Raw genomic sequence first — 25,887 nt, 5'->3', positions numbered from 1 at the left:
AAAGATATGATTTTAGTTGGGACCTCAAGGAAGCCAAGGGAAAGCAGGAAGCAGCGTTGGAGAGGAAGAGCATTTCATGCACGGGGAATAGCCAAAGAAAACGCTGGGAGCTAAGAAATCGAGTGTCTTGTTCTTAGAACAGCAGTGGAGGCCAGTGTCAACAGAATCAGAAAGAATTGCTTTGATCCTCTAACTGTTAATGTTCAATTAATAATAATAAGAAGAATATTGGCTTGTGAAATGTTTGTCACTGTCATCACAAGCAATCCAGTGGGAAATGAGAGATATATAGGTAGCATAAGTAAACTAAAGCAGTAACTTGAACAAAATAAGTAGCCTAAGTGTTCTCCTTATGACTAGAAAAGGAGGTAGTGGTCCAGTCACATGGAGGGATAACATACGGACAGCTTGAGTAATTATATTACTAGCCATTTCATAATAAAAGACCTAGAAGAAGACTCACAGCATGTTGGGTAGACATCCCATGAAAGATGTATGCATGCCTTGGACAAGAGTTCCTCAGGATGAGAAGGAATAGAAGGGCTATGAACTGAAGCATTAGTGGGAATTTTTCAATGATAACGTTGTAAATTCATGAAAGTATTAAATTGAATTGTAGCCAACAAATTAGTCATCTCACTCTTAAATAAAATGGATGTTTTCTTTACTTGCCAAAAAATACAGCTAAAAGGAGTCTAACACCATCATTTCATCTGCAATATGTAGCAACTAATCATTGTGCTCGTGAATTATATCTATTTCTCTTTTTTTCTGAACCCATTAAATGAATATGAAAATCAAGGGGCCCTTTGGAGCCATTGACTAGAACCAAGGGAGTTCTTGGAACCTCACTAATATATTTGTGTCAAGAAACTTATTCTGCTAAAAGTCTTCTGATTATTTTTAAGCATTTTATAAAGAAATAATTAAGTGAAAAATAAGGAATTAGAAACTGAATACCTCTTGTCCATTTTTATCACATTATATCTTTCATAAAATTGCTTATAATATAAAAATCAATTCAAAAAGTTATCCCTGAAGTTTTACCATCTGATGTGTATTATAGTCTTCTACTTTCTTCCTACATGTTTAGTTTATCATAATGTAGCAAATGTTATAAAATAATTTTACAATATTATGATTATTTATAGTGACAGAACAGGACTGCTTTTCAAGGATCAGTCTAGCAAAGTACTGAGAAGCTCATCACCACTAGGCTGGCCACCTGGTGATGAGTTGTTGGCCATGGCTACCCATGAAACAAAGTAAAATATAAAATAACCATCAGTTTTGAGCATCCCTTTTCTATTTCTGAGGCAAGGGTGGTAGAGAAAGAGACACAGTATCAAAAATTATAGTTTTTGTACCATTATAAATATTAACTTAACTGGCAGTCATTTAAATGTGCAATTCTTGTCCAGTCATCAACAGGCTGATATATTCCTGAAGGAACTGAATCATATAATATTGACATTATTGCTATAAACAATCCAGAAGACCAAAGCAAGTTGAAGCTAACTATGGGGGGTGGCTCTCAGGTTCTCCTTGGAGAGAGGTAAATAAAAGAGTTGATTTTACCATATGTTTAAATTTTACCATATGTTTAAATCTCATTTCATGGAACACCTGGTCATTTGTGTTGTAGTGCTCATTATAAGAATTTGTTGCTTTTTTTTTTTAAAGTCACCATAAAGCCATCACAGCATGTGCATAGCTATTTGTCAAAGAGGATGAGGAGGTAGAGAAATTCAATGAAGAATTCAGTAAAACTCCCAGTTAAATTAAAGCTAATCCTCAGTGACTTGAGTAAGAAGTTGAGCTTGGGAAGGATTACATTTGGTCCTAGAAGAGTCCTATAAAGTACTGTGTGAGGTCCAACAACATTTTAACTTCCATGATGCTTTTCATGATGTTCAGTCACTATAGTTCTAAATTTCTTTTATTAAACGATGCTTTTTAGAATTTCATAAATGCAAGTGCTGTCCTTTCTCATTCTGAAGAATGTAAATGAATCAACATTGCTTTCTGTAGAATGATGTGCATACATTATACATAGCTATATTAATAAGCAAAGCCTTTATTTCCCTGTTAGGATCTTTGTGTATTAGAAGTTTATTCTTCCATCCTCTAATGAGTCCGTGCATTTACCATGTAGAATTGTGATGTGGAAGGTGGGGAGCACACCTGTCTGAAGCCTCCAATTCTTTACTCCCGAGAATAACCCAAGGTCATTCTCCTAGAACTTGGCAGATAATTGTCCTGTATTCTAGAAATATTGATTCTTTCTTTCTTTTTGTTTTAATTTCCCTCTCCCCATACTGATCAAGAAGCTTTCCTTCCTTATAAGTTCATAGACTACTGTCCATTTGGGTCCAGATGTCCCAGAATACCTTGAATCATAGATAAAACCTTCCATGTGCCCCTTGTTAGCCAACCTTGAATAAATAAAGGAACATTTTGCTCCTCCATTCTCATCCCTTGACTATTTGCTGTATTCAAAGATCCCAAAATGTATATATGGAAGCAGAGGCAGCTGATAACATCTTGCTCTGCCATTCACCATTTTAGAACCAAAAGGAGGAAACATATCTAACACATGTCAGAGATGGGACTTTTCTTAAACAAAAAAGGAAAGTTGGGGAGCCATCTTTGGAAATGCTACACCATCACAGTCTTGGGGCCTGCCGTACAATTGCCCTTTTGTGCACAGAGCTTTGGAGGTCTGTGGTTTCATATTCCAATCTCTAGACAATTGTAAAGAATATTTTAAAATAAGTCTCTTTTTTCATGTGTAAGGGTTGTCTATGGGTTTTCTTTGCTACTTCCTAGTGAGGATGCTTCCTGGTGAGGATGGCTTACCACATAACCACTCATTTGGAAAGGTATTTGCCACTAAGTGAAGAAATTGGAAAGGATAGGAGAAAGTGATCACATCTCTTCATTTAATTCCTCAAATTTAGGGAGCCAAAATTTCATTTGCTGGAATGATTGGTTCTAATTCATAAAAGTATTAATATAACCATTTTATAGATAAGCAAGTCAAGGCCCAGAGAAGTTATATGGCTTGAACATAGTTACATAATTACTAAATTTTAGAAATAGGACTTGAACCAAGGTTAAGTACTCTTTCCACTATAACATACTGCCTTTCAGGGGGATATATATATATATTCAGGAGGAGTTAAGAGGCACTAGAAATGGCCAGTACCAAATAATATAACAAAATGAAATTAAGAATATTTTAATAGAAAGGAAATAACTGGCTACCAGTTTGTAAATTGTTTCTGAATATTTTGGCTATGTAAGGTTAAATCCTTTTTAGCACAAAGATCAAAATCTACACTAAATTAGAAGAATTAAAATGAGATAATCTAGTATGCAATTACTAGAAAAAATAGGAAATGGATAAAGGAACAGACATTGGCAGATTATCTCCATTTCTCTTTTTAATATAAATTTTGTTTTTTATTCTGAACTTATTCACCAAAAAACAAGTATCTCCATTAATAGAGCAGAACACAAAGAAAATTGTACACGAAACCAAGTCAGCACTCTATATCACTTATTTTTTAAGTATATAATACTTTCTACATATTACATTTAAAACTGTCCTGCTTGTCTGTGCTGCTTTTTGAACACGCTTCCATTCTCTTCTGTGCATTAAAAGTGTTTCAATGGCCTTCCTCTTTTTGTGGGTGGGGGCATCACTATTATGACCTTTCTGTCTTCTCCATTCCCATCTAATTAAAAGCAGCAGGAAAATAAAATACTTGTGACAAATAATCATAGTCTAGCAGAATAGATCCATGCAGTGGGCATGCCAAATAATGTATATCTCTTTCTGCACCTTGAACCTAACTCCTCTCTTTCAGGAAGCAAGTGGCATGCTTCATTATGGGTCATCTGAAGACACAGTTGGTCATTGCTTTGATCAGAGTTCTTCAGTCTTTTAAAGTTATTTTTATTTACACTGTTGTTGTCCTTAAATAAATTGCCCTCTTGGTTCTGGCTACTTTAGTCTGCATTATATTTAACCAGGATTCTGTGGATTGTGTCTTTTGTCAATTCTTGTGGAAAAATAATATTCTATCATATGCATATACTATTCAGTCATTTCCCAGTTGGTGAGAAAACTCTTAGCATTTAATTCTTGTCTCCTTTTGCTTTTAACTCCCCTGCCCTTTACAATCAAGGTATGTTATTCTTTTAACTATTCTCTCCTCAGAGAATTATCTTTTCTTTTAACCAATCCCACTTCATTCCCTGTGTTGAATTTGATGGATTTCTGAAACATACTCTGTGTGTGTGTGTGTGTGTGCGTGTGTGTGTGCGTGTATGTGTTTTGGTATGTTTTCAACTATCCATTGTCTGATTCATATATGAGTGAAGCCCATTTGACACCTGTTCCTTCCATCCACCCATATGTTTTTGGACATGGCCACTGTGTGGACTTGTTTTGCTTGACCATACTTGTCACAAGGTTTGTTTTTTCCCCTTTTCTTTCTCTCAGTTTTTAATTGGGAAGAAGGTAGAGTTTAGCAATCTTCATGCCAATTAAATAAGGGCAGTTTTTAAAGAAAACAGAAAGAAGTTCAGAAAGAAGCACAGACAATGCAGGACAGTTTTGAAAACACATGGAATTTATTTTATACTTTCTTTGAAAAGCAAGTGATATGAAATGGAAATTCATGGTTTCACATACAGTCTTCATTTTACGTATTGCTGTGTTGGTAGAAATGCCTTTTGGTGTTAAAATCTACATTAAAAAATTTTAAAAACATGCACACCAGTGCATGTACACACATATGTTTAACTAACCTGTAAAAAAACTCTCTGTATTAGTGCCCATCTGTATTATTTTTTGTTCTTTGCAGTGAAAAAAGGTTTTGTTGAAGTTCTTTTAGAGATAGGGTGAAACAAGGGGATGGAACTCTGAGATTATGTAGGTATATGAGCCATTCTTTCTTTTCTGTTACTAGAAGTAAAGATGCAGACTGCCTTGACCTAGAAATCATAATATGCTGAAAGCATTTTGGCATTTTGGTTTCCCTCTCAGAACACTTTTGAAAACAAAGGATCTCTACACCCTTCTCCCAGGGTTATCTGTATACAGATTTAGATAGGAAAAGTAAGTCCAAATCTTATGTATACCTATATTTTTTTTATTGTAAAACTAGACCTTGAGTTACAGGGATAGAAAGTTCAACAGTTAGTGATTTTTCTTTTTATAACTTGCATGGAAAAATAAATGAGGAAAAGTTAAGAATTAATAAACACCTTGTTTTATAAACCAGGAAATACATTCTTTAGGCTTTTTGAAATTATAATTCATCCAAAGAGAGGTTTTTCCTTTGCCAAAGTATCGCTTTACATGTAAACATTGAGCCTATAATACTTTGAATGTTTAAAAATTTATTTTTTCCTTCCTAGAAGCAAGGAGGAAAGTGAGTGGAATGTTTTGTCTGTAATTTCATTCAAATATACAAAGAGGTGGGATGTACCTTCTTTAACTGCAAATTTCCTCTTAAAGGAAGCTGTTTGAGGGACCTTCTTTAGAGAGCAGCATTATATCTAACATTATTGTATTCCAACTGCCAGCCATACACTTTTAATTTATTATCAACTATGAGAATATATGTTAAGAATTTAGGAGAGGAGAAGGAAAAAAGCCCATTCATTGACATTCTTTTGTTTGTATTTTTGGAAAATTAAAATGTAAAAAACTATTTTGGTATGAAATCTACCACAGTTAATATCCGTGGGATGCATTCTGTTTCTCAAGTCTTGTTTGCTTATAGGGAATACTGAAGTTTGGTTTTTTTTAATCAAAGTCAATGTGAATTTTATTCTAACCACTATTCTTACTAGCGATATAGACACATATTTTACTCTATAGTCTGTTTATTTTTTGTGTCATTAAGTATATGTTTCTCTGGACACATCGTTTGACCATCAAATTATAATCGAAGTCTATTTTAGCTTATGTGTAACAAGCAGTGTTTGATTTTTCACTCCCATACTGAGGTTTAACCTTTTAAAGTAGTGACCTCCTTACCCGAAAAAGATTATTAAGAATAAGAAAAATGCTGTTGCCATAAAGACAGTGGGAATCAATCATCTGCATTCTATTATTTAATTAAAATTATTCAAATAGTGGTAGAATAGTAAAATTGTTATTTTTGACATACTGAGAAGAACATATTTGTTTCAAGGGGGAAAGTGTGTACTAAATAGTATAATTTGTTTAAAATGGAAAGTTATAATAAATTGAAAATGATTGATATTTCTAATCCAAATTTATAGGAAATCTGTCAAATCCCTACGTCAGATATCTGGTAAATTATATCAGCTTCTCTTTGAAACACATGGTCTTCCCTCTGTATACTAAGAAAAGCAGTGTTTATACCTTGCTTTCTTGCTCTATCATGACCTGATTATCTTTTCATCATATCAGTATTTTTGTGTAGAAAAGATGGGGTTAATGTCAATTAGATATCATTCATGGGCAGATGGCAAACCCCATGTCATGAAAGATTTCTTGACCTTTCTCTTTTTCTGCATGTTTTTCTGCTCAGGTTCAGGAGATAAACATATGATAGTAATATATAATGGGGTGGAAAAGTTGTTTGGAGTAAGGTTATGAATGACTCTAAATAACAAATGTATAGAAGCAATAGGTAGGCACTGGAGCTTATTGATCAGGGGGAGTGACATGATTATACTTAAGCTTTAGGAAAGTCATGCTGGTACGTTAGAGGAAGGAAGGACTAGAGAAGGGAAAGACTTGAGGAGATGAATTAGGAGGCTGTTGTAGTAGTGTAGGTGAGAAGGATAATGAGGGCCTGACCTCAGTGGCTTGAGTGGTGAAGAGGAAGGGAATAAGGGATGTTGCAGAGGCAGAATAGGTGAGTCTTGATAACTGATAGGATATGTGGATTGAGGAAGAGTGAAGGGTCAAGGGTGACTCTGCAGTTGCCAGCTTGGGTGACTAGAAGTGTGGTAGTGCCACTGTTAGACATAGGAAAGTTCAGAAGAGTCCATTTGGGAGGAATAATAAGGACTTCTCTTTTGGACATGGAGTTTGAGGTACCTAGGAGAGATCCACTTTAACATGTCCAGTGGGCACTTGAGAATACATAGGACTGGAGGTCAAAGGCTGGGAGCTGTCTGCTTAGAAGTGAGAATTAAGCCCATGGGAGCTGGTAGGATCACCGAGAGAGTATATGTTGCTGTTGTCTTCCTGTTAGAGCTTACTTGAAATGTTTTTATTAGCATTCATTTGTGAAATTGGTCTGTAGCTTTTTCTCTGCTTCATTGCTCCCTGATGTGTGTGTTAGGGCCATATTGTCTCATAAAATCAGTTTGGTAGAATACCTCAGTCTTCTTTTTTAGATTATTTTGTATCATTGTTATTAATTATATTTTATTATTTATGTATTCCTTATTTTATTTTTTATTTTCTTACAGGGCAATGAGGGGTTGAATGACTTTCTCAGGGTTACACATCTAGAAGTGTCAAGTGTCTGAGGTCAGATTTGAACTCGGGTCCTTCTGAATCCAGGGCCAGTATTTTATCCACTGTGCCACCTAGCTGCCCCATGTATTCCTTATTATCTCCATTTAGAAGATGCCACGAGTCAGTCAACAGTTTTTTTGTTCTCTAATGGTCTCTTCAGCTGGATCTTTTCTCTTATTGATCTTTTTTTGGTATGTCCTTGCTCTGAGAAAGTTAGTCTCCTACTATTGTTACGATCATTTTTGAGTGATTTGTGTAGCTCTTCTTTTAAAAAACTAGATGCTATGATAGTCCATATTTGTTTCATGTTATATCCCTGTTTATCTCCCTTGACATTATCAGTTGTGTTTCAATGGGTAGAGGGCAGGCCCTATATTCAGGAAGACTTTCATTCAAGCTTTGTCTCAGACATACTTGGCTGCCCTAGGTAAAGTTCTCAAACTCTCAAGTTGGAGGACACTTTCCTTCCAATATTAATACATTGTCCCTACATTTTTTTAAACTTGAATCTGATCCTGTCTTCTCATTACTCTATCAAATCTCAAACTCCTTAAATTGACCTTTATTGTTATAGTTTCCTTCCTTTCCTCTTGTTTGTTTCTTCCTTCCCTTTCTCAGCTCACATAAAAGTGTAGCACCCAATCCTCTGCCCCAATCTCCATTTTTACATTTTAGAATATACTTTGTCGATATGTACCCATCTTCCAGTGAAGTTTTCCTTATTAAAATAAATATTAGAAAAAAACAACAGTTCAGCAAAACTGAACTTAGTCCTTTACCTTTGCTAAGGGAGTGGAGTAGCATGGGAGGTGAAATAGCTAGAAATTATATAGCACTTTAAGATTTGAAAAGTACTTTACTTGTGCAATCTCATTTGATCCTCACAACAACCTTGGAGGTAGATGCTATTATATTATTTTTATTTATTTATTTAGTGAGGCAATGGGGGTTAAGTGACTTGCCCAGGGTCACACAGCTAGTAAGTGTTAAGTGTCTGAGGCCGGATTTGAACTCAGGTCCTCCTGACTCCAGGGCCGGTCCTCTATCCACTGCACCACCTTGCTGCCTCATATTATTAGACATTATACAGATGAGGCAGAAACTGAGGTAGGCAGAGGTTGTATTTTACCCAGGGTTACACAGATAATAAAAACCTGAATCAAAACTGAAGCTCAGATTTCCCTAACCCCAAATTCAACACTTAACCCACTGTATCAGCTAGCTGCCTCTCCATCTCTCTCTCTTCTGGGTCCACACTTGGTCATTATGATCTCACCACATTATTTCAATTGTGGCTGTTCTTTACATTTACATTCTCATAGTGGTTGTTTCTATTGTTTTCACTGTTTCTGTTTACATCAGTTCATTTCAGATTTCCCATAGGATCATAGATTTAGGGCAGCCTCTGCGTCCATGGATGACCCACCAGGCATAACCTCATCCAGCCAAATCTAGCCTGCTCCTTGTTGTTGTACAGTCCATGAGCTAAGAACAGTTTCTTACATTTTTAAACGGTTGAGGAGGGGGGAATCGAAGAAGGATATTTCATGAAAATTATATTAATTTACTATTCCAGTGTGCCTAATGTTTTATTGAAATACAGCGATTCTGTGGAAGTTAGTACTACAATGAAGGACCTCATCTTAGGGAAGCTGGTTTCCTGAAGAATTCACCCCACCCCTCAACATTCATTTCCAGAGCCATTCCTAACCATTACCACCTCTATGGGATTGTTTTGTTTTTTGGGGGGGTGGGGTGAGGCAATTGGGGTTAAGTGACTTGCCCAAGGTCACACAGCTAGTTAAGTGTCAAGTGTCTGAGGTCAGATTTGAACTCAGGTCCTCCTGAATCCAGGGCCAGTGCTCTATCCACTACACCACCTAGCTTCCCCTATGGGATTGTTTTGTGATAGTAGTAAAGTGTTTTTTTCTTTCAGTGATCTGCCTTCCAATGGCCAGTCCTTAAGGTCCTACCTACCACCCTAAAGGCAGGAAAGAAAATAGAAAGCCTCTTCCCCCTTCTCCTCTTGTGCCCCTTTTCTTAACATTCCACTTCCAGCTTCTACTCTCTCTTTTCTCTGCCTGACCAGAATTCCTCTTCATTACCCCACTACTTAGACTGTTAATTTACCAATGAAGAAATGAGATTTTTCTTTACCAGTGAAATATTAATTTATTTCTTCCTTTTCTCCTATCTTTTGCACTTTGATATTCACTCTCCTATATCTCCCCATTTTATTTTGTATTTATTTTGTATGAATCCTGTGTATGTGTTGTTTATCTCCCATTTAATAAAGATGAAATTGACTCCAGGTAGCTATGATACAAAATGGAATATAAGAGAGTTAGAAATAAGGTGTAAATGAGAGTTCACTGGAAGAAAGGGATTAATTTTGTCTGAGAAGATGAGAAAAGACTTCATAAAACATGGTTTTTCATCTGAGCTTAAATGTGAGGATGAGATTTCAATAGGTAGAGAAGGTGATTAAGGCATTCCTGGCTTTGGGAATGGTATGCAAATTATCCAGGTGTCAAAGCACAGGAGATATTTGGGGAAGGTTACTAGTTTGGAGCATAGTTTGTAACTGTAATATGAAACAAAACTGGAAAGAAAAACTGACACAACTGTGAAACATCTTACAAGCCCACCCACACTGGACTTTATAGAAAAGTTTTTGAGCAGGGAGGGCAGTATCACAGTCAGAATTAGAAAGATTTCTTTGACAGAAGTATATAAGATGGTTGGTAAAAGAATATTAAACGTACATAGTCCAGGTTTTTACTATAATAGTTCTTTTGGCAGGCTTCAGGCTATTGTCAAGCTCCAGTTCAAGTTCTAGGTCTTCCAATTTCCATGATTAATGCTGTCATTAATCTTTGGCTTTGAACTCCTACAGCACTTTGTTATGTCCAAAGGAAGGTAGTAAAGAGAGGTCAGCTTGTTGCTCATGCCGAATCTCATGGAATACAGTATCTTGGTGACATTGTCTTGGGTCCAGCATCTGCAACTCAATTCTGAAGAAACTTGGTTTTATTAATCTATCCAGACACGATCAAGCTTCAATAACTTATTCATACTAATTAAACTCCAAAGAAACTGATGAATTATCCAGTTAACAAATTTATTTATAATGAGAATAGTTGGATCAAAATGACCAGCATGCTTTCTTCCTAGTAGTTTTTCTCAATGAAAAATCAACTTAATAATAAGATTAGTGAACACAAAATAATACAAATGGAATTTGGTTCTTGACTCATGTTTCACTTATTAAGATTCTTCATTGGGGGCACCTAGGTGGCACAGTGGATAAAGCACCAGCCTTGGATTCAGGAGGTCCTGAGTTCAACTCTGGCCTCAGACCCTTGACACTTACTAGCTGTGTGACCCTGGGCAAGTCACTTAATCCTCATTGCCCCGCAAAAAAATTAAAATTAAATTAAAATTTTAAAAAAAGATTCTTCATTGAAGGAACTGAACTACTGAGGCAACCTTAGTGCTCTTGTTGGCTGGTCAAGGCACTCTCAACTTTCCCTTTTTCAGCATTTCTTATCAGACACTAAGTTAAGTCAGTAAGCATAGATTAAGTGCCTACTATGTGCCAGGCATGATGCTAAGCACTGGGGATGCAAAGAAAGGAAAAAACTAGTCCTTGCTCTCTAGGAGCTCACAGTTCATTATACTTAAAAATGATTTTACAGTTTTCAGTATTACAATTAATTTACCATCAGTTACATTTTATTATAATTTTCCTCTTTAGGGGAACACTCTAATAGCAACATATTTACAAATCATCTCTTAAAGTCAGTTTCTTCTGCAGTTGATTCATCTGGTTTATTCTTTGCTGATTCATATTGGTTTCAGTTTCAGAAGTTGACACTCCCTAGTGTAGCACCTTAAATTTGGAGCTCCTTGACTGAGGGGAATGCTCACACCTGGTGGGCAGAAGATGGGTAATAATCCAACCAAGGAGTGTGGGAAAAGAGCACTGCCTACAGGAGGAAAACCAAGAGAGAAATCAGCCACTGAAATCCAGAGAGATAAGGGTATCTAGGAGGAAAGAGTGACCAAAAGTGTCAAACGCTGCAGAGATGTCCAGTTGGATGAGAATTGAGGAAAAGCTGTCGTATTTGGCAACTTTGGAGAGGGCAGTTGTAGTTGATTGATAAGGTTGGAAGTCCAGGAGAAGGAAAGTGGAGGTAATAAGGCAGATAACCTTTTCTAAGAATTTGGTTGTGCAGAGGAAAGATTAGGATGATTGATAGCTTGAAGAAATGGTAGGGCCAAATGAGGTTGTTGGTTTGTGGGGTTTTTAAGCTAAGGGAGACCAAGGTGGATTGGTAGGCAACATGGAATGAGCCCAAATAGGGAAAAATGAAGAATTAGAGGGAGGGGGGATTATGGGGATGGTGTTTCAAAGGGGACAGCAGGAAAGAGGATCAAGGTCTTGGTGAGAAGAGCTGCCTTTTGATGAGATATTAGAATCAAGGAAGAGAAATTATGGGTTATGATGTCAACAAAGATCATAATCCAGAAGAGGAAGCCTATGGTGAGTATCCTCAATAATGTGTGAAAGGCTGAGGAAAGTGGAGTCATGTGGTAGGCTTGAGGAGAGAAGGAAAAGTATGAAAGAGAATCAATTAGAGAGGAAGAGGAGGGTGTTCTTGCTTCAGTGAGAACCCAGTTAGGATCAGATGACAAAAATGTGTTTGTATTCCATGTGGTTTATAGGGTTTACTCTAGCTCCAATGAACTAGCATATAAGTAGGAACGAAAGAAGCAGGTAGTTGGAGTAATCCAGGGTTGGGGTTTGACTAAGCTCAAGTGAGGATAGGATAGGGAACAATGGATTCAAGAGTAGAGAACAGTGTGGTGTTGATCTGGTGTTCTAGAGAGTCCAGATTGGAAAGGGAGAAAAGGGAAACCAACATAGAGGTGATCACCGCCCCCTACCTTCTCTGAGCAGTTGTCCACACAATGGCCAGATCAATGTAGGTCTGACCACATCATTCCCCTCTTTCTCAAGAACGTTCTGGCATGTTCTAAAATCTCCAGGATAAAATCACAAATAGCCCCTCACACTTGAGCTTCACTCTGGTTTTCCGGACTAATTACCCATTACTCCCCGTGACATCCCCACATACCTAACATTTTCTCCCCTGCCTTTTACAGACTTTCCTATGAAGCTTGGAATGCTCTCTCTTTTCCTTCATTTCCTGGAACTGCTCGCTTCCTTCTAGGCATAGCCCAAATACCACTCTAGGAATCAAGATGCCTATCCTGATTCCATTAGCTTTTATTGCCCGCCATTTTATTTTGTATTTATTTTGTATGAATCCTGTGTATGTGTTGTTTATCTCCCATTTAATATGAGTTCCCTGCATGTAGTAGCTGCCCTGCAGCTACTATCAGTGGTCTTTGTTTTGCTAGCACATAGCTAGAATCTCAAATAATAAATATTTGCTTGCTGGCTTTTTTGCTTCCGGGAGTTGTGGGGCCTCCTTCACTGGACATTGTAAAACAAAGGCCAGTTGACCACTTGTTAGGTGTGCTATGGATAGGATTTTCTGGTTATGGGTTGTACAATATGGCTGCTTAGGTACCTTCCAAATATGAAATTCAGTGATCTTTCCTGTTCATATATTACATGGCATTTTGGGGGTACCTCCCTTTCACAGTTATATAGTAGAATTGTGTTATAGTGCTTGTGTTATATCTACCACAACTCTACAGGGCAGGGCACTGTGTCTTAGTCTAACTTTGCCTCTTTTCCAATACTTGCTTCATGCTGCGGACATAGTAGACATTAATAAATATTTCCTTGAATTAAAGTAAAAATATTTTAGGCTTTATCAAAAGACAAGTTTAGGTAGGGATCATCACATTATTGGCATGAAAAGAAAACAGTGACCAATGGAAGAGAGAGATTATAACAAAGATCAGTTAGAACACCATTTATAAACAAGTATACTATAATCATTTTGCTTTTTCATTGTATAAAGTACTAATTCATATGTATATCTTCCTTCTCACCCATCCTTAGGATATTAAAATAATTATTTTTAATTATCCATTTATTATTTGTAATTCTGTGAATTTAGCTTAAAACTTTTTTGAGGGTTTTTTGTGGACAAGAAATTTTAATTTGCTTTTGGCTTGGGAATAGTTATTTTAGGCTCTCTATTTTTGTTGCTCTGCTTAACTTCTAGTGCACCTCTTAAAGTACAGCTTCACATTTCAGGAATTTAATTGTGCAATATAGCATACATACTTAAACATTATAGCTCAAGATCAGAAACATTACTCATGTGCATGAAAACTGTGATATTATTTTAGGGTACTTTTGAATGGGCAATACAGTTGGTATTTATAGTATATAGCTGTGCCTTAAACTCAATATAACTTTAAATTAAAACAGAAAATTACAGGGTAGGTATTTACATCACAAAAGGGTCCTTCACTGCACAAAAGGGTTTGCCATAGATTCCCATTAAATAATCAATTCTCATAAAGCACATGACTTATGGTTTAAAATGTACAAAAAATCCACTCATACAATTATTGAGGATGTGGGTGTTACATAAAGTGAGGTGTATCTTTATGATGGCTGAAAAGATTTGAAAAAATAAGAGCTTAATTATCATACAATCAAAACTGATTCCCTACTTTTTATTCCTTTACCACAACAAAATCATGAAAATATTCTGTTCTAAGCTAACAGTTTTATGTTGTTATAGCTGTAAATCCCAGAAAACTGGTACTGAAAATAATGGTTTAGATTAGAAAGTTTGAGAGACTAATTATAGTGTCCTTTGAATTATGTCCTCTCCTGTTCCTCTAACATCTATTCATTTGTAGAGCACGACTTTTTAGTCAGATTGTTTTTTGACCTTTATATTAAATTAGTTTTAGAAACAAGTTGTGATATTTTGAAAAAAAGTCCAGCCATAAGAGAAATAAAAATATCCAGCTATAAAAGAAATAAAATTTAACAGCCAAATTTATCATCACTTTTACCTAACTTGAGTACATTGCTAAACATAATTGAGTATTTTCTGATTAAATTATAGCACCTTCTTGCAGATGTAGTTTTGAGCCACCATCATGACAATATGTGTCTTTTGTTCTTGTTGGGTAACCAAGCTTCAGCTGTATACAATGATACAGTGTAATTTATCCATGTACACACATGAAAACAGTTTAATTTTAATGCTGTCTTTGCTTGGAAGCCTCCTTTGCCCATCTAGTATTAACTTTTAAAATATTGCAAAATTATATTTATGCATAAGAAATAGGTAAATGTATTCCTAAACTTATGCTATACAAATTTGACTATTGAAAACATCCCTCAGAGTGGGGCAATATTAGACCTTATATAACCATTCATAGTTAGGTTTGAATTAAATTAAATTCAAGTTGAACTTATTTCCTAGGCAAACTTTTTTACGTGTGAAATTCAGATTGACAGAGCTGTTCTGAGATAGTGACTTGGATGTAAATAATATTGAAGAAAGAGCATATGGCAAGGCCTTGGATTCAACAGTTGACCATGAGAATCTGAAATGAATGTAGACTTTATCTGAAGGCACACAGATATATTAATTCTTAAGTTGTCTCTTTTTGATCTCTTAATTACTGAAAAAGATTTATTGTTTAATTTTAAGAAGGCAAGTGTTTGAAAAGTTTTGGCAAATACTGTCTTCTTGTAATGACTATATGGTAATGAAAGAAGTTAAGAGGAGAGCCAAATTAGATTGAATGATTGTTCAGTCATGTGGGTCAGGCTAGTTGCATAGTCTGGTTGTTAGACTGATTGCTCAAATTACATTGCCTCAGGTCCTGCACTTGGTTGGCTGTCTTCTTAGATCTTAACAAGGTTCTGGGAATTTCTGTTTCTGACAAAGTTTGCTTTGTGTGTTTTTTTCCTTCATTTTTTCCCCTTCAGGATGCTTCATCTGCAGACATCAGAAAAGCATACCGTAAGCTTTCACTAACTTTACACCCAGACAAGAATAAAGATGAAAATGCAGAAACTCAATTTAGACAAGTAAGTGACATACGTTGTTTACAGCTACAATTCTTGTGGCAAGTAATAAAGTAAATATGTATCTATCTATCTACATGTATGTGTGTATGTATATATGTAACTAAATATGACATTTAGAATATATATTTTTGAAAATACATATTTGGAAAAGAGAAGGCATTTATGTTTTTATGCTTTCCATGCCATGAAATGAATTCATTTTTATAGCCTCTGTCATTCAGACAGGGCATCCATTGTCTGTTTGAAGGAATATAGCTCTTCTAATATTTCCTATCTTATTATGCCAGGTTTTGCTTTAGAAAATGCAAGGTGAAAAATCGCTATTTTTCATATTCAGCATGCCATTTAACAAAGGTGCAGCAAAGGATTTCTTTTAATATAAGTGTTTTCTCATGTCCAAAGTGACACTTATAGTAAAGCAAACGTAACTCTTAGTCAAGGCTCTTCTCTAAATTCATATATCCGTGTAAGGAAATACTATCACTGTATATATAAGATAGCATCTTTGTTCTCACAAGTGATTTCTTGTAGTTGGGAATATTTTTACCTTAAAGTAATGCTTCTGTTTTAGTTGGTGGCTATTTATGAAGTTTTAAAGGATGATGAACGAAGGCAGAGGTGAGTTTTTATTTCTACTTTTAAATTTAACGTTTTAAGTTCCATGTAGCTGTTATAAAATTAAATATAAAATCAGTTAAATCATGTACGATATGTACTTTGATGGTTCACAAGTTAGTGACTTATTTTCATTTCTAAATCGAACTACAGTATACTGGAAACAGCTTGCATTTGGAATGGCGTTCATTAATTCACCAAGTTATATCAATGCATCATGCATGTGTCATTAAGTTAGCAAGTCATGGCTTGATTAAATAAGATTTTAGGCATATACCTCTTTGCCTTGGGAAATAAAAACCCCATAGCTACATTAAACAACTACCTATTTTTTGCCTGTATATTGATAGTAATTCCCACTTGTTGCTTACATGGATTCCCTCTGGAGACTTCCCCCTTAATATTTAGCATTTTGACATTCTGTTTTTCTTGTAAGTTTTATCTCATCCATAAAATAGCAAACCTAACCTCTCCACTTCATGTTGGAAAACAAACTCGTCGTTAAGATCTGCCAGTATCAGGGGTTTTTTTTCCCTTTATTCCACCTTTCTCATAAACGCCTCCCATTACCACATACGTATACATTCCTAAGAATAGAATAACACTGCCCATAGCCACTGTGTTTCCTGGTTTGGGGGTGTGTCTGAGAGGCAGACATGGCTGATTATTCAAGTGACCAGGAAAAGAGTAGCCTCTGCTGTACTGTACGACGTTCAGAGGTGCTGATATAGTAGTTTTATATGATACCTGGGACAGAAGAGAAGACAGGAGATTTCTTTCACCTCCACATTTGGGGTATAAGTCTTACCTTACATGGAAACTAGAATCAAGCTGGATATCACATGTGGCATTTTAGTAGTTTACAATCAAGTTTAAAGGGTCGGGATTTTTAACTGCAGAGATTAGAAGTTTGGAGTTGTAGTATGAAAATCAACCTACTGATCCATAGCTTTCAGTCAAAGCATTAGTCCATCTAAAGGACAAGAGAAAGTAATGAGTGTGAAGTTCTATATTTCTCTTTAAGAGTTACTTTTTTAGAAATGTCTTATTTCTTAAGGTATTTGCAACAGAATTTATTAAACACACTTGAATACCTCACTTTGTCAGTTTGTGGAACTAGGATTCGGAATCTTCTCTTTGCTGTATAAGGAGTGCTGGCATCAGTCCACATGCCTTAGCAAAGATTCCTCTTCTTTGAGATAATACCAAATGGTGAAAGAGTCCTGAAAATGGGTAAAAGAAAGTTTTGGTCATTTCGTACATATTTTGTAAATTAGTTTCTCCCAAAAAGCTTTCAGTTTTCTAAAAATAACAGTTCTAGATTTTACCTTTAAAAAAACCTCAGTATTCTTTGGGAGTTTCCATGACATTATCAATGGGGGGAAAAAAAACCAACAGTTTTTTTCTGTTAATTTTTATTATTTGTTAGACAGTAAACTTTATTGTATTTGTATTATGTTTTCATTGAATTCCTGATATTGCTGGTATCTTTTGAGGAAAATATTATTTATTGCTTACTTGGAAAGTGCTTCATCCAAATTAGAGTCAAAACTCTAGTTTTATACTCATCTGCTGTGTCTTCTTTCAGGACTGGTTCCTTTTGCACTTGTATTAGAGTCTAGGTTGGAAAATGAAACTGACAGTTACACAAACAGATGTAGTATTTATACCCCTTGAGGCACAACTAACTCATTGGTAACTGGTTTTCCTTGAGGCAAAAGTCTTAACTAATCAAGCTGAGAATCACTCCTTGAAAGCCACGTGCCTGAGGACTGGTGAGCTGTGAGGGTTTAAGTATACAGGGGAGACAGACCTACCTCCCCAGAAATTTACCTAAAGCCTGTACTTGCTTATAAACAAAGTCAGAAAGTTGCAGTTTTACATTTTAAAAGGTTGCTTCCTGATTTATAGTCATCTCAGAGTGTTATAAGTATACTTTAACAATAAGTAATGGAAAATGTTGTGTTCCTAGGGGGAAAAAGCAACTTTAGAGAGTATATTACAGGAAATCTTCAGATTTCATTTTTCTTAGGCATAATTGTATTTTCAAAAGCGCTTAGAAGCATAGTAGGGCGTGTTTTTATTCAAAGAAGGAATAGAGGTGAACTAAATAACATCTTTTAAAAATTATTTTAAACCTTAACTATCCAAAGAACATCATAGTTTTCATATTAATTTTATAAAGCTTTCTGTATTTCACTTATTGACTAGCCTTTCTGAAATTCTTGGCTAACTTCTGTGCAGTTGAATTGGTGAACTTCAACTTTACCTGTTCCATGATATAAAATTATGTGCCTGATTGGTATTTGAAATAATCACCCACAGCAGAGACAAAACAGTAACATGAGTACTAGTTTGTGAACATGAATGAATGAATGAGTGTGTGTGTGTGTGTGTGTGTGTGTATGAAATTTGTTAGGTTTTTAAATATTTGTTTGCTGCCATCATGATACTTAAGGTTGTTAATTTATTGTTTGATCACTTTGTTTTAGTGCACAGTGATAATTGATAAATTTTCTACTTGTGAAAAAAAGAGAATTATTAATCTTTTAAAAATAAAATGAAAATCATGGTAATCTCATAACTTTTTGTGAACCCTATTACCTTATTAAAGTAAATTTGATTATATGAAGCATTAATAGTTTAACCAAAATAAACATTCTTGTGAAAATAACAAGTCTCTATGTACACCTCCTCTTTAATTAGGAAGTATAATAAATCTACCATATGGAAAATACAAACACCTGTGCCACAGTTACATCAACATATCTTCTTCATCAGTTTTTTTTAAAGAAGCAAATGAGCCTTTTGTGAATTTGTATTTTAAAATTAGATACCATGAATTACTTTAGGTATCTTAACATACTTCAAATGAAGTAGATTTCACCTATCTTTCAAAATGTGAATTTCCTAAAGGATTTTTAAAAATCTTTAAATGAAAACTTCTTACTGTGGAGAAATCAGGATTTTGGTCATTGTTAGGATCATCCAGTTTGTAAAAAATTAGATGAAAATTTTCAAGCTTAGATTATTCCACAAGTATATAGGACATTCTGTCTGGTGAAGAAAAATATTTTTTTTCATTTTGGTCATCAAATTACAATTATATATTTCAAACATTATGCTAATATAGAACTATATGTTCTTAATGCCAAAAGCTTTTTTAGAAGTTTGCTTTCCTGTGCTTTCTATATCAAAACAATACTGTTCCATGGAGTGATGATGATGATTTTTTTTTTAAAAATCTCAAATCATGGCATCCATTCTCATTGGATGTAGACTACTGCATGATATTTGTTGTGTAAATGTTAGGAAAAGCAAACAAATGGAATACTCATTATCCTATATGCTTCATATACGCATTTACAGAGTCAATATTCTTTAAGATAATTTATCTCAGAGTAACTTCACTAAGTATTTTAAGAAAGACATCTCAAGAGATTTACTTGTGAATATTTTCTTAAATTTACATTTTCTGACTTTAGTTTCTAATGATGGTTGGCTCCTCCATTTAAGTAATTCAGCAAACAAATTGCACTATTTATTTGTATAATAGCCTAACAATGAAAAACAAGTTTTAAAATTAGAGCTAATATAGTGACATTTCCAATTTGACATCATGTCACAAAGACACTTTTTTTTTCTTCCTAAATAACTGAAGGAACATGGGTCTGAGCCAGTTTTGGGAAAGATTCCATTATTTTTTTTTTCAGTGCTTTATAATGAAAGCAGTGATTTATCTTTTACCAACATATATTCTAAAAAGTAGGCTATAATAGAAGCTATCTTCCCTTAAAATGGCCAGTCGTGTGAGCCATAATGTTCATTGATAGTAAAATCAATAGAGCATTGATTCTAAGACTTAATCCTTAGAGGCTGTTGTTCAGAGAGGCAGACGTAGCCTGGTAAATACCTAGCACTGTTTAGTGTGTTTAATGCATGAGATTCTGCTATCTGAAATTCGGTCGTGTACTAAATAGGATTTATATACGGTGAGGATGGATACATATTAGTATGTATTGCAATGTGACATATGATTTTTAAATATATATATATATATATTTGACTATGGATACTTAGGAATCTTACCAGCATTGTTTTTCATTAAACATAGTTTAAAATACTTTATCAGAATGAAAAAATATTGTAAGAAGGACATTTTTCTAAAACTGATAGTTTTTTCTTTTATCGTAAATTATTGCATATGAGATTCACTGATAACGATTTTGTATTTACCCAGATTTTCTACCAATCAACAAATATAGTCCAGAATATGTATTTAAGATTAAACACAAGATGTAACACTTTCTTGGGTTTCATTCAAATGAAGTTTTTGTTTTATACCTTTTAAATTTCTAATGTCTTTTTAGCAATCCATTGGTTTCCAAAATTTCTTCTGTGTTAAAATGGATAGATTATCACAAGATTCTAAAATGAATTATTTAGATGAAAAAGTAAGTCTTGTGATTCTGGATAGTATTTTTACATATTGCTGAAAATGTTGACATCAGCAAATTCTGTATAATCAGTCTAGTACACAACCACATTTTAATTTGTTAGACTCTTGTGCATTAAACAATTTGCCTGGTAAAAACTCTAGTACTAATTAATGTCTTTTGCTCTGAACAATGGTCACTCTGATGCGACAGTGTTATTAATAATCTAGGTTTATCTTAAAGTCAGGTTTTCTAGATTTGTTAAATAAAATATATTTTGCATGTAAAATTATTGCTTTTCTACTAAAAAGCAGAAGTTTGCCTGTAATAAATCTTGTGGTTTTTATTTTTCTAGCACATCTCCAAGGTATCAATTTAATAACTATCAAAGTAGCTACTGCAGTTGTTGCATTTAAATTGATTTACATGTCAAGACTGGCAGTTTAGCAGCTGCGCTATTATTCCTAGATCGGTCAATTTACTTGAGAAAAACCTACTACTGAGTTCTACTGACCTGCCTGACAATATAGGCCCTATTTCTATTCCTGTAATTAGGCCTGCGACTAACTCAGAATATTTTTAATTAAAATATTTTGGTCAATGTGTTGCACCAAATTAGGCCTTTCAGTGCAGATTTAATTCTGGAAATGGTGTGATTAGAATATTTAATGAGTTGTGTTCAATTAAGTTTAACAGGTTGTGTATCTTGAACATACAGTATTTGAATGTGACTATTTTGAGTTTTGTATTTTAGATGTTTCTCTCTCTTTTTAATTTTAAAAGTATTTGTCTAGCAGGTAAATTTAAATTTAAAGGAACTTAAATCCTTTAAAGTACCAAATCTGCCAAGTTAGACAGCAACAAGAAAGTTTCATTAAATGCATTTAGAAGAAGTTTTTCCTGTTTTTTGTCCTTCTAGGAAAAAAAAAAACAACAGGAAAAACTTTAACTTAAATATATATTAAATATATAATTTTATTTTAAAACATAAATGAAAATTGACTATATTTTTGCAGCCTAGAAATTTTTAATTTTTAAAATAAACTTAAGTTGTCTGTCATTGTAAGAAATCTTTTATCTCATTAAAAAGATTTTAAAAATAATACAAATTAGTATTTCAACCATGCCATTCATGTAGAAATAAAAGTACTTAAGAAGAGAGAAAAAATAGCCATTTCATAGTGGGTTTATAACTTTAATAAATTATTCATGATAATCAATAGAACTCTTGTTTTTCCCAAGAAAATTCATTCTTTCGTTACTGACTTTTATAGTGTATTCTTTACCACTGACTATGACAGACAGGTAGAACATAGGGTTCGTTTAGTGCAGGTGTCATTCCAAGAGTCTATCATTTGGGGGTGCTATAGGAGCAGAAGACTTAGCACCACCTCTTTTATAACCAGAGTTGAAATCCATGGTGTGTTGTGTTGGTGTGAAGCTTTGACTGTTGTCTAAAACTGAAGTAAGGAACATAATGTTGGTTTTCTACCTCTAGGTCATTTGTATAGCTTTTGGAGTCATTCTTAACCCTCTTTAAAATGCTGGTGCAATTGATGTTTTGTTTATGCTGGTGGTGGTGGTGGTTGTTTTATCGTGAACTCCTCATGAAAGCCTCTTATATTTGCTACTATAGGTATGATGATATTCTGATCAATGGACTACCAGATTGGCGACAGCCTGTATTCTACTACAGGCGGGTGAGAAAAATGAGCAATGCTGAGCTGGCATTACTCTTGTTCATTATTCTCACAGTGGGCCATTATGCTGTGGTTTGGTCAATCTACCTGGAAAAACAGCTGGTAAGTATTGGTAATAACTCAGATGATCTATAGTCTTCAATATATATTTATATATATATATGGATGGATGTGGATATATATGTGGATATGTGTGTGTATACATATATACATGAGTATGAATAGCATTTTGGAAAGTGTGTTGCTAATGCTTTTGATTGAAACATATATTTGTGCATGTATCCTAAATATGTTTTTGTTCTCAAAATTCATTATTATATTTGATTTGTTACAGAATCAACAATTCAAGAAGAAATCTTGTGTCATAATTAAGAATAACCATATTTTGCATTTTAATTTATAGTTATAGATTTGCTAATCACCAGAAGTCTACAGATATGGCTTATTGGAAGATAGGAAGGATGTCTTGTTTTCGTCAATTTCACCATTAAAGCAGAAATAAACATTTTTCCATTATTATGTTTTCAATCCTTAAATATGATTTTAGACATTTTTATGTCAATAGCACATTGAATACTGCATTTAAATTTATTTGTGTTTTTAACTAAATAAATCACAAATCTGATGTAAGTATAATTTAACAACTTCCAGTGCCTATTTGGTATAAAGTCAAAAGCAAGATACTAATTTACTCCCTGTTTAGTCTCATATCCTTCTATCTAGTTATATTCTTCTATGGATTTTTATTTATATACTAAGAAATAATAAAATATAGTTTAAACAGTATTCATGCATTAGCATTTGTTTACTCCTTCTTGTTGAAGCGACATTATTAAAGTTGATGAATGAGAAAAGGCAAGTTGAATGCTTTTTCTTCTTAGAAAACTTTGATTGCTATGGAGATACACATGACTGACAGAGCTGGACTTCATGTGTGTTTAAGGACTGGATACCATGGCAACAGTTATTGTTAAAGATAGATGATTTTACTTAATCATGTAGGACCCTACATACATTTGCATAAATGCTACTCTGTAATGTTTACCCTTCACAGAAGAGTCCCAGTAACATTCAGAGAGTACATGTTAATGATAACCTGTAACCATAATTCTTTATATGTTAAGGATGAACTGCTTAGCAGAAAAAAGAGAGAAAAGAAGAAAAAGACAGGAGGGAAGAGTGCGGACGAAGGCAAACTTACTGCTTTAGAGAAACATGAAAGGTGGGAGCGTGCTTAAATGCTTGATGATTTTAAAGTACGGCTTTGATATGTTACACAACTTCCATTTTAAAAGAAACTGCCCATAGTGTTTTAAGTGTTCAGCCTCTTAATAAGAAATACTTGTGTATTTTCACCTAAAGGCAGCCTGTTCAGCCTTTGAAGAGCTCCAGCTTTGTTTCTAGAGAGGTGATGGTCAGTAAAATATTACAAGTATATGTCTATTTTACATTCATAAGTGAGCTTGATATTTAAAAGTCTAGGAGTATACTAAAACTTTGAGAAAAGTTTCTTCACGAATTGTTTCAGAGACAGTTTCTGTTCTTAATAGAAGTGTGCTATGTATATATTTTTTCTCCTATGGGAACTCTTAAACAATATCAATTTGAAAAAAAAATGGAAAACAAATTATTTTTGTATTCGATGGCAAAACCGGTAAGGGTTTTAATCAAAATGTTAAGATAGATTTATATCGAACAAACTCTGGAAATAGAGTCTTAGTGGAAAAATTCTGTCATTGCTGTTCAGTTCTGAAGCAACATAGGGAGAGAATGACATTCAGTAAATTCTAAAAGATACCACCATTTCTTCTATTGATTCATAGAAAGAAATAAAGGGTTTAAATAGTTCACACAGCAGGGGCATGAACTGGATCAATGTGGAATGGAGATCACAGTCTATTCTGCTTGTCTTCTATTCTGATGACATCAGTGAGTAATGCTTCGGTGAACTGCAAATGACATTAATTTTTATGTATTGGTTTGTTTATGCAACAGTCTTCATATCTGGTTGTCAGCACTTGTGAACATTTTGGTGATGGTTAGTCTTTTTTAGCTGAAGTAATCATAAGGTTTAAGAATTCATTTTATAGAAGTGATGAAAAGCCCAGGTTAGAGAGTAGGTTTTTGTTCTTTATCTTTATAAAATGATTAGAGGCTACCTGCCTTAAAACCTCACCGCTAGATTATTTTACTTGCTCTCTTTATTGTATTTGCTTTGTTTACTCTATTTTTTTAAATCAAAAATCAGGTTAATCTGATGAATGCCTTATAAATGTTAGAGCAAGTTTTATTTTATTATGGGTCATAACGCATTTTAAGGAAGTATTCATACTCTTTGATGTTTCAATATTGTTTGTATTCAGGGAAAGCTTGACCTTTTACTAAAATATTCCTTTTACCTACTGGTTCTCTCAGCTTTACTGTTTTTAAAAGAAAACTTTATTTACTTTAGATTGCTAATGAAACCACAATGGCATGATTTGCTCCCATGCAAGTTGGGAATTTGGTTCTGCCTGACTTTAAAAGCCCTGCCTCAACTAATACAGGTAAAAGTCACCTTTGTTTCCCTAATCTATGCAAATATTTGATACTTTCATTTTAATTATAAGGAAAAGATGCACTTGTTTTATTGAATCTTCCATATGCATTCCTAATTAAAATTTCACTATATATATATATATACATGTGTGTGTGGGTGTGTGTGTGGGTGTGTATAAACTTCCATGTGGTTTTGTTGTATTTTTAATTTTTTTCAAATTTTTGTTATACCTTAAACATATAAAAGAATTTCTGTGTGTGTGAATAGAAAATGCATGCAAAGAAAAGTACAATTATCACAATAGTATATAATTTAAAGAGTATACTCAATGAAAAAGAGCAAGACTGAAATAAATAGTTTTACCAATTATTTAACAATTAAGACTTTAAATTAGTTTCACATTTTAAATATTGTACTCATTTATCTGTACAATTCTGCAAAATCTATTGTCTTTATTATAAGACATAAATTTAATAGGAAATGGGAAAGCAGCATGAGTGTTTTTTCAGGTGAGTTAGAGACATTTTTATTTTCCTGTACTGGTAGCTTAAGTTCAGATGCTTCTGGAATTGCTAACTTCTCGGTGAGCCAACAGAAAGCCTTCCTTTTACATAAATATATCTTATAAGAATTGGCCACAGAATTTAGTGTTTTCACCATCTCAAACCAATGCTGAGTTTGTGTGTTGTATAAGTGTATTTGTTTGGGCAATATCCATCTCCTAGGCTAAGCCTGTACTAGCTCTGAGTTTGGTACTTTTATATTTCTTATCAGAAAATAATATTTCTATTTGCTAATTAAGTAAGCTAATGTCCACCTGCTGAAGATAGGTCTACTCAATATTCACATTTCAGAGATGTTCTCCATATGTAATTAGTTTAGGAAATTGGTCATTTCTGTGACCTTTTGCACTCCTTTCTTCTTCCACTTTTCACCAAAATTTCCTAGTTGAGGAAATAGAACTTAAAATGTTTAACAAGTTTCTAGGTTTGGGAGATGTTCTTTTCCAATGCCTGCTTGCCACCCACATAGCTAGT

The 25,887-nt window shown here is 34.2% G+C and overlaps 1 protein-coding gene across 1 annotated transcript in view; it reads left to right on the top strand.

The window, feature by feature from the left end:
• Window positions 1-25,887, top strand: part of DNAJC1 (DnaJ heat shock protein family (Hsp40) member C1) — a 264,938-nt gene that overhangs the window by 83,784 nt on the left and 155,267 nt on the right. Inside the window, exons 2-6 of the mRNA XM_043968912.1 lie at window positions 15,459-15,560; window positions 16,132-16,178; window positions 22,248-22,413; window positions 23,436-23,533; window positions 24,764-24,857. Of these exons, the coding sequence (XP_043824847.1) occupies window positions 15,459-15,560; window positions 16,132-16,178; window positions 22,248-22,413; window positions 23,436-23,533; window positions 24,764-24,857 (507 nt within the window). The remainder of the gene's footprint in view (window positions 1-15,458; window positions 15,561-16,131; window positions 16,179-22,247; window positions 22,414-23,435; window positions 23,534-24,763; window positions 24,858-25,887) is intronic.

This window comes from Dromiciops gliroides, chromosome 5 (genome assembly GCF_019393635.1).
Source record: "Dromiciops gliroides isolate mDroGli1 chromosome 5, mDroGli1.pri, whole genome shotgun sequence".
In the NCBI taxonomy this organism is placed as follows: Eukaryota; Metazoa; Chordata; class Mammalia; order Microbiotheria; family Microbiotheriidae; genus Dromiciops; species Dromiciops gliroides.
Note: the sequence above shows the minus strand (reverse complement) of the source record. Positions and strands in the feature narration are given on the sequence as shown.